This window comes from Palaemon carinicauda, chromosome 35, assembly GCF_036898095.1.
Source record: "Palaemon carinicauda isolate YSFRI2023 chromosome 35, ASM3689809v2, whole genome shotgun sequence".
Classification (NCBI taxonomy): Eukaryota; Metazoa; Arthropoda; class Malacostraca; order Decapoda; family Palaemonidae; genus Palaemon; species Palaemon carinicauda.
The window spans coordinates 35,538,326-35,548,325 of record NC_090759.1 but is presented as its reverse complement, the minus strand read 5'-3'; the positions used below and the strand labels follow the sequence as shown (position 1 = coordinate 35,548,325).

The following is a 10,000-nucleotide window of genomic DNA, read 5'->3' as shown; positions in this document are numbered from 1 at the left end:
ACTATATACTGGCTGGGGTCTACAGGAATACCTAGCCGGGGTATGGATGAACCAGTTCCCCCGGGAGAGCCTGTAGGCCTTGCACTTACTTGTAGAGAAAGGGGCAAAGATCCGCTTGAACTATTGAAGTTTTGGTTGGTAAAGCTATTGTTGTAACCCGGTGAGAATCCTGGTTCAGTCTCCACGACCCTCTCCTTCCCTGGATCGAATTCTCCATACCCGGAGTAAAGAGAATGTTGGCTTGAGGTCAACACGCCACCTGCCGGGGAGCTAGGATAGCTGGCCACACTGCCGCTGATATTGTTAGCAATGCCGTTGCTCCCTTTGAGGTAACCCCCTCCCCCCACACCTCCTCCTCCTACCCCAGCCATCCCAACTATACCTACTAGACCTATGCTAGAAGGAGATGTCTGTTGCTGTAGCTGGTGGTTGACCAGAGCTGCGTGATCGACGTAGTTACCGAAGGATCGTCTGTCCGAGTTGCTGTTGAGGTGCCCGTTCTAAATAAAAAGATATATTTCCTCCATTACTGTTATTGAATAAATGTACGCAAGTCCTGTAGAGAGCAGGGTTCCCCTGCTGTACAGGACCAGATAAGCAGTCCTTAAAGTAAGTAAAGTAAAGTAAAATAAAGTAAGTTATGACGGTTAGAGAACGTACAGTTAGACACAGGAATTCTTAGAACACCTCACTCTCAGGAAGTTCACCCAGTCACACGCTTTCTTCCAGCCCGTTCTATAGAAAAGAAATATTTTCTCCATTACTGTTATTCAATAAATATAGGCAAATAGATGGTTAGAGAATGTACAGTTAGACACGGGAATTCTTAGGAAAGTAGATGGGTAGAGTATGTACAGTTAGATACAGGAATGCTTAGGCAAGTTATAATGGTTAGGGAATGTACAGTTAGACAGGAATTCTTAGACAAGTTATGATGGCTAGAGTATGTACAGTTACACACAGGAATGCTTAGGCAAGTTATGATAGTTAGAAAATGTACAGTTAGACACAGGAAATCTTAGACAAGTTATAATGCATAGAGAATGTACAGTAAGACACATGAATTCTTAGCACACCACCCTCCGAGGAAATTCACCCAGTCACATGCTTTCTGCGCATCCAGTTCCTGTGTCTAGCCCTGAGCACTAACTCTGCCAATCTCCTTAAACTAGTCCTTTGGATGCTTACTGCGCAGTAAGGGGAGAGGCAGGGTGCACTTTCCCAAAGTTGTGAGATGTGCTAGGAAATACTCTGTCCAATTGTACGAAAAAAAAAAAAAAAATCAAGGTGTATCATGTGTAGTATTTTCCTGGATAGCTAGCTGAAATATTTGTTGTACAGTAGTCAACGTAGTAACTTCTATAGAAAAAAGATGAACTTATGCATTATTGTACAATATATGGTATTTAGATATAGATATTTAAAGATAGTAACCCCTATAGAAAAATGAACTTATGCATTACTGTACATCACATAGCATTTAGATATTGACATTCTAAGATAGTAACTACTAGAGAAAAAGATGAACCTATGCATTATTGTACAACATATGCTATTTCGATATAGATATATCAAGATAGTAACTACTATAGAAAACGAGGAAGGTATGTATTATTGTACAGCATATGCTATTTAGATAAAGACATTTCAAGATAATAACTACCATAGCACGCATTATTGTACAGCATATGCTATATAGATAGAGATATATCAAGATAATAACTACTATAGAAAAATATGAACTTATGCATTATTGTACAACATATGTTATTTAGATATAGATATATCAAGATAGTAACTGCTACAGAAAACGATGAACTTGTGCATTATTATACAGTATATGCTATATAGATATAGATATATCAAGATAATAACTACCATAGAAAAAGATTAACTTACGCATTATTGTACAGCATATTCTATATAGATATAGATATATCAAGATAATAACTACCATAGAAAAAGATTAACTTACGAATTATTGTATAGCACATAACATTAAGATATAGACATTCTAAGATAGTAACTACTATAGAAAAAGATAAACTTATGCAGTATTTACAATACGTAGCATTTAGATATAAACATCTTAAGCTAGTAACTACTATAGAAAAAGATGAAATGCATTACCACTCACCATTTTAGTAGGGACAGCTGTAAACGAATCCGGGTAAGTATAAGGACTGGTAGCAAGGTAGGATGGAGTGGTAGGATGCTCAGACTCCTTCTCCCATCCTTTATTGTCTCCTCCATCCTTGGTACTCATGGATGATCCAGTTCGCTGGTCAAAGTCAACCTTCGGGGTAAAGAAAGAAAAAGGGTTTTGAAATTTTAAATATAATATTTACGTTAATAATTAAATATCATGTTGTTATGTTGGTACACTTTAAATATCATATCTATCTTGGTAATTAAATATGATGTTGTTATGTTCGTAAACTTTAAATGTCATATTTATGTTGGTAATTAAATATCCCGTTTTTATGTTTATAATTAAATATCCTGTTTTTATGTTTGTAATAAAATATCAAGTTTTTATGTTGGTAGACTTTAATTATCCTATTTATGTTGGTAATTAAATATCATGTTGTTATGTTGGTAGACTTTAGATATCCTATTTATGTTGGTAATTAAATATTATTTTGCTATGTTGGTAGACTTTAAATATCATATTTATGTTGGTAATTAGATATCACCTTATCATGTTGGTAATTAAATATCATATTATTATGTTGGTAGACTTTAAATATCATATTTATGTTGATAATTAAATATCATGTTGTTATGTTGGTAAACTTTAAATATCATCCTCGATATGTTGGTAAACTTTAAATATCATCCTCGAAATGTTGGTAATTAAATATCATCTTATTATGTCGGTAGACTTTGAATAACATCCTCGATATATAGGTATTTAAATACCATCTTATTATGTTGGTAGACTTTAAATATCATCCTCGATATGTTGGTAATCAGATATCATGTTATTTTGGTAAATTTTAAATATCATCCTCGACATATTGGTAATCAAATATCATCTTTGATATGTTGGTAAAATTTAAATATCATCGTCGATACGTTGGTAATTAAATATCATCTTATTATGTTGGTAAACCTTAAATATCATCCTAGATATGTTGGTAATTAAATATCATTTTATTATGTTGGTGAACCTTAAATATCATCTTCGATATGTTGGTAAACTTTAAATATCATCCTCGATATGTTGGTAATTAAATATCATCTTATTATGTTGGTAAACTATTAATATCATCCTCGATATGTTGGTAATAAAATATCCTCTTATCATGTTGGTAAATCTTAAATATCATCCTCGATATGTTGGTAATTAAATATCATCTTATTATGTTGGTAAAACTTAAATATCATCCTCGATATGTTGGTAATTAAATATCATCTTATTATGCTGGTAAACTATTAATATCATCCTCGATATGTTGGTAATTAAATATCCTCTTATTATGTTGGTAAACCTTAAATATCATCCTCGATATGTTGGTAATTAAATATCATCTTATTATGTTGGTAAACTATTAATATCATCCTCGATATGTTGGTAATTAAATATCATCTTATTATGTTGGTAAAACTTAAATATCATCCTCGATATGTTGGTAATTAAATATCCTCTTATTATGTTGGTAAACCTTAAATACCATCCTCGACATGTTGGTAATTAAATATCCTCTTATTATGTTGGTAAACCTTAAATACCATCCTCGATATGTTGGTAATTAAATATCATCTATTATGTTGGTAAATCTATATCATCTTTACAACTTTAAATATCATCTTCAATATGTTGGTAAATTTAATATTATCTTTAATACTAGCTACGATACAACCCTAGTTGGAAAAGCTATAGACCCAAAGGCTTTAACAGGGAAAAATAGCCCAGTGAGAAAAGAAAATAATGAAATAAATAAACTATACGAGAAGTAATGAGCAATCAAAATAAAATGTGTTAAAAACAGTAACAACAATAAAACAGACTTTTCATATGTAAACTAGGAAATGACATGTGTCGGCCTGTCCAAAAAAAAAAAAAAAAAAAAAAAAAAAAAAAAAAAAAAAAAAAAAAAAAAAAGGCTGCAAGCTCGAACTTTTGATATAAGACCTTGCTATTCTGACTCCAATTACTAGCGTCTCTGTTTGCTAGTAAATAAAAAGGAACTAGAAACATCATTATATGCTACCGGGTTATAAAATCGCATATTTTCTGCATGAGAAATTCGCACTCACCCCCTTTTTTTTTTCCCAGAACTCATGGCTTTTGTAATCGGGTGTTTTATACAATGGCTCTGAATATATGCATGTTTTACAGTATCAACAATCGTTTCTTGTGTCAAAGCTTTTGAAACGCAAAATGCATTGTTGAAATAACTACGTACATTTTTTTTTTTTTTCTAAAACATTGGGATTAATGTTGATTTCACAGATCAACAATTGGGTTTTGTTTCAGAGCAGTTCATTTGTGCTTAGAAATACTTTTTGTTCTTTTCTTATGTTATTCTAGGTTATCTTTAACGCGAAACATTGAGGGAGTTTGATATTTAACTTTTTTTTCAAGTCACGTTATTCTGTCTTGATACAATAACTAGTACCAGAATATGAAATTTTCGGCTCGTCTAAATTTTTACTGTCTCCTCCTCCTCCTCCTCCTCCTCCTCCTCCTCCTCCTCCTCATCATCATCATCATCCTCATCATCATCATCTTTATCATCATCTCCTCCTACTCCTACTGACGCATAGGGGCTCAGTTAGATTTCACCACTCGTCTCTATCTTGAGGTTTCAAATCAACAACTTCTCCATTCATCATCTCCTACTTCACGCATCATAGTTTTCATCCATGAAGGTCTGGGTCTTCTATATCTTCTGGTGCCTTGTGGAGCTCAGTTAAAAGTTTGGTGAATTAATCTCTCTTAGAGAGTGCGAAGAGCATTCCCAAACCATCTCCATCTGCTCCCCACCATGATCTCATCCACATATGACACTCGAGTAATCTCCTTTATAGTTTCATTTCTAATCCCGTCCAGGCATTTAACTCCCAATATCCTTCTGAGGGCTTTATTCTCATATTCACTATATCTGTTGGATATTGTTTCATTGGCATACCACGATTCATGTCCAGAGAGTAACACCGATGTCACTAAACTGATATGTAGCCTGATTTTTATATGAGGAAAACTAATATTAAAAGAATGTCGCGATATTGGGATGAAAGTAAAAATGCCTTAGGTTTCAAGTTACTATCAAAGTTTATAATATCACGTTCTGTTTTTAACGGAATTTTAGTCTTTTAATGTTAGTCTTTTAAGTTTAGTCTTCTCGAAGCATCTTGAACGTTATAGATGCTGTCTGGGCAAAGATCTGGACGCAATTTTAGTCTTCTAAAAGCGTTTTAAACGTTATAAATACTTTCTGTGCAAAGATCTGGTAGTGATTTCTGTCTTCTGGAAGCGTTTAAATTTTATAGATGCACTCTGAGCAAAGATCTGGTAGTAATTTTAGTGTTCTAGAAACGTTTTAAACGTTACAGAGGCTGTCTGAACAAAGATCTGGCAGTAATCTTAGCCTTTTGAAAGAATTTTAAACGTTACAGAGGCTGTCTGAACAAAGATCTGGCAGTAATCTTAGCCTTTTAAAAGAATTTTAAACGTTATAGAGGCTGTCTGAACAATGATCTGGCAGTAATCTTAGCTTTCTGAAAGCGTTTTAAACGTTATAGATGCTTTCTGTGCAAAGATCTGGCAGTAATATTAGCTTTCTGAAAGTGCTTTAAACGTTATAGAGGCGGTCTGAACAATGATCTGGCAGTAATTTTAGTGTTCTGGAAACGTTTTATACGTTATAGAGGCTGTCTGTGCAAAGATCTGGCAGTAATTCCAGTCTTTTGGAAGCATTTTACGGCAAACGCAAATACGTATAAAAATCGCCCTATTCATTGAAGAAAAATGCTTATTATCTGACTTTTTCAAAGCTCATTCTCAATAGAGATTTCCAATGAAAGCCTTTGAAATTTCATAAAACCTCCTTTTCATTTTTTTATCCTAATATACTTTTCAACTTACTGATTCATAATATCATATTCTATTTTAAACGGAGTGGATTAGGGCTAATGTAAATCTATAAAGAAATTAACCAACTCATTACAGAAAACTAATTATGTATGAGTTTTACAGTAAATTATTCGCAATAGACATTTCCTTGCAGAGGAAAAGGTGGCTGATGTGGTAGCGTCCCTGACTAATGATCGCCAGACTGGGGTTTGAGTCCCACTCAAGCTCGTTAGTTCCTTTCGTCGCTGCAACTTCACCATCCTTGTGAACCAAGGATGGAGGTTTGAGGTAGCCTATAGACCTAGGTGCTGAGTCATCAGCAGCCATTGCCTGGCCTTCCCCTGTCCTAGCATGAGTGGAGAGGGGGTTTGGGCCTAATCCTGCTTGATAGAGCAAGGTCACTATCACTTGCCTCTGCCATTCATGAGTGCCCTTTAAACTCTTAAAGACTTAAAGGCTTTGGAATTTCATAAATCGCTTTTTCATTTTCATTCCTATGATAAAGGAGTATCTTTTGACCTTATTATTATCACTCTTAGGGGCTGTCCAATGACCTCGATGATAACTTTGTGAATGTCTTGGGATAATCTGTTATCCTAAGATTAACGACATCGACAATAACTTGGTGAATGCCTTACGAAAATCTGTTATCCTAAGACTCCAATGACCTCGACCATAACTTTGTGAATGCCTTTGGAAAATCTGTTATCGTGAGATTCTAATGAATGCCTTGGAGAAAATCTGTTATCCTAAGATTCCAATGACCTTGACCATAACTTGGTGAATGCCTTAGGAAAATCTGTTATCCTGGGATTCCAATAAATTCCTTGGGAAAATACGTTATCCTAAGATTCCAGAGAATACCTTGGGATAATCTGTTATCCTAAGATTCCAATGAATTAAACAATAACTTGGTGAATGCCTTGGGATAATCTGTTATCCTAAGATTCCAATGACTTAGAAAATAACTTAGTGAATGCCTTGGGGAAATCTGTTATCCTTAGATTCCAATGACCACGACAATAACTTGGTGAATGCCTTGGGAAATTTTGTTATTCTAAGATTCCAATGAATGCCTTGGGAAAAACTGTTATCCAAAGATTTCAATGACCTCGTCCATAACTTGATGAATGCCTCGGGGAGAATCTGTTATCCTAAGATTCCAATGACCTTGACCATAAATTGGTGAATGCCTTTGGAAAATCTATTATCCTGAGATTCCAATGACCTCGACCATAACTTGGTGAATACCTTAGGAAAATCTGTTATCTTGAGATTCCAATGACCTCGACCATAACTTGGTGAATGCCTCGGGGATAATCTGTTATCCTAAGATTTAAATGACCTCTACCATAACTTGGTGAACGCCTTGGAGAAATCTGTTATCCTATGATTCCAATGACCTCGACACTAACTTGGTGAATGTCTTGGTGAAAATCTATTATCCTGAGATTCCAATGACCTCGACATTAACTTGGTGAATACCTTAGGAAAATCTGTTATCTTGAGATTCCAATGACCTCGACCATAACTTGGTGAATGCCTCGGGGATAATCTGTTATCCTAAGATTTAAATAACCTCTACCATAACTTGGTGAACGCCTTGGAGAAATCTGTTATCCTATGATTCCAATGACCTCGACACTAACTTGGTGAATGTCTTGGTGAAAATCTATTATCCTGAGATTCCAATGACCTCGACATTAACTTGGTGAATACCTTAGGAAAATCTGTTATCTTGAGATTCCAATGACCTCGACCATAACTTGGTGAATGCCTCGGGGATAATCTGTTATCCTAAGATTTAAATGACCTCTACCATAACTTGGTGAACGCCTTGGAGAAATCTGTTATCCTATGATTCCAATGACCTCGACACTAACTTGGTGAATGTCTTGGTGAAAATCTATTATCCTGAGATTCCAATGACCTCACCATTAACTTGGTGAATACCTTAGGAAAATCTGTTATCTTGAGATTCCAATGACCTCGACCATAACTTGGTGAATGCCTCGGGGATAATCTGTTATCCTAAGATTTAAATGACCTCTACCATAACTTGGTGAACGCCTTGGAGAAATCTGTTATCCTATGATTCCAATGACCTCGACACTAACTTGGTGAATGTCTTGGTGAAAATCTGTTATCCTAAGATTCCAATGACTTCGACAATAATTTGATGAATGCCTCGGGGAAATCTGTTATCCTGAGATTCCAATGAATGCCTTGGGAAAATTTGTTATCCTAAGATTCCAATGACCTTGACCATAACTTGATGAATGCCATGGAGAAATCTGCTATCCTATGATTCCAATGACCTCGACAATAACTTGGTGAATGCCTTGGAAAAATCTATTATCCTAAGATTGAAATGACCTCGAGAATAATTTGATGAATGCCTCAGGGAAAATCTGTTATCCCAAGATTCCAATGACCTCGAACATAACTTGGCGAATGCCTTGGGAAAATCTGTGATCCTAATGTGTTGACGTAAGAAGTTTGGTTACAATTCTCCAATTGTTCACAAAGTTATGCTAGACTCTCTTGCGCCTGGTCACTCAAGACTGACACAACATGATTGCATTAGTGTTGCAAATTCACTTAGGCTTCGTTGCCAGATTTTGGAATTCCATTTCTGTTAAAGATGTTTGCTCGGCTCCTCATTCATTTGCACGGTGTCCTTGGATGCGAGGCTGGTTTGCATAAAACTTTCTGGCGTTTGTTTAGTTTGGTGAAATGATAATGATTTCGAAATAAATGCATCTTTTGATCTAATGATATCAAATTATGACAATAGTGATCATTTTTATACTTTTGATAATAATAATAATAATAATAATAATAATAATAATAATAATAATAATAATAATAATAATAATAATAATAATAATAACTAACATAAATAATAATTCTAATAACTTCAACAATATTAATATTTCAAGTAATGCCATAATAACAACAATTTTATTAATTTCAGAAATGATATCAATAATCTTCAAAATTTCAATAACAATATTGAATATTTGAATACTCATAGAATTCATATATAATCTAAATGAGACAGTATTCTAACTATAAACACCAAGATAAAAGAAATATTGTTCAAGAGTTAGTACATAAACATTTCATCAAATATTTTAAATTTGAGAAGGTAAAATAATTTACAAAATTCATATGTAATGAGAAGTTTAAAGCCTAAAGTTTTAGAATATATAACATAAAACTTTATTTGTTCCATACACTGAGAAACCCGGAAGCTTAAAGTCTAAAGCTTTAGAATATATATTAAACGTTATTTGTTCTACATAATGAGAAGACCGGTAGCTTAAAGTCTAAAGCCTTAGAATATACTATAAAACGGTATTTACTCTATGCAATGATAAGACCAGAAGCTTAAAGTCTAAAGTTTTAGAATATATACTATAAAACGTATTTACTCAATATAATGAGAAGACCAGAAGCTTAAAGTCTAAAGTTTTAGAATATATAGTATGATAAGTTATTTACTCTATGTAATGAGAAGACTAGAAGTTTAAAGTGTAAACCTTTAGAATATATAATATAATAGGTTATTTACTCTACGTAATGAGAAGACCAGAAGCTTAAAGTCTAAAGCTTTAGAATATATACTATAAAACGGTAATTACTCTATGTAATGAGAAGACAGGAAGCTTAAAGCTCTGGAAGCTTAAAGTCTAAAGTTTCAGAATATATATATGCGGTATTCACTCTATGTAATGAGAAGACGGGAAGTTTATAGTCTAAATTTTTAGAATATATCCAATGAAACGTTAATTGTTCTATGTAATAAAAAGACTGGAAACATAAGTCTAAAGATTTAGAATATATCCACGAAACGTTACTTGTTCTATGTAATAAGAAGACTGGAAGCATAAGTCTACAGCTTCAGAATATATA

General features: G+C 33.9%; 1 protein-coding gene across 1 annotated transcript in view; it reads right to left on the bottom strand.

Annotated features, from left to right (window-relative positions):
- Nucleotides 1-10,000, bottom strand: part of LOC137627687 (uncharacterized) — a 17,165-nt gene that overhangs the window by 1,265 nt on the left and 5,900 nt on the right. The window contains exons 5-6 of the mRNA XM_068358898.1: nt 2,138-2,296; nt 1-500 (exon numbers count right to left, since the gene is read on the bottom strand). The exon at nt 1-500 is cut by the window's left edge and continues 1,265 nt beyond it. Of these exons, the coding sequence (XP_068214999.1) occupies nt 1-500; nt 2,138-2,296 (659 nt within the window). The remainder of the gene's footprint in view (nt 501-2,137; nt 2,297-10,000) is intronic.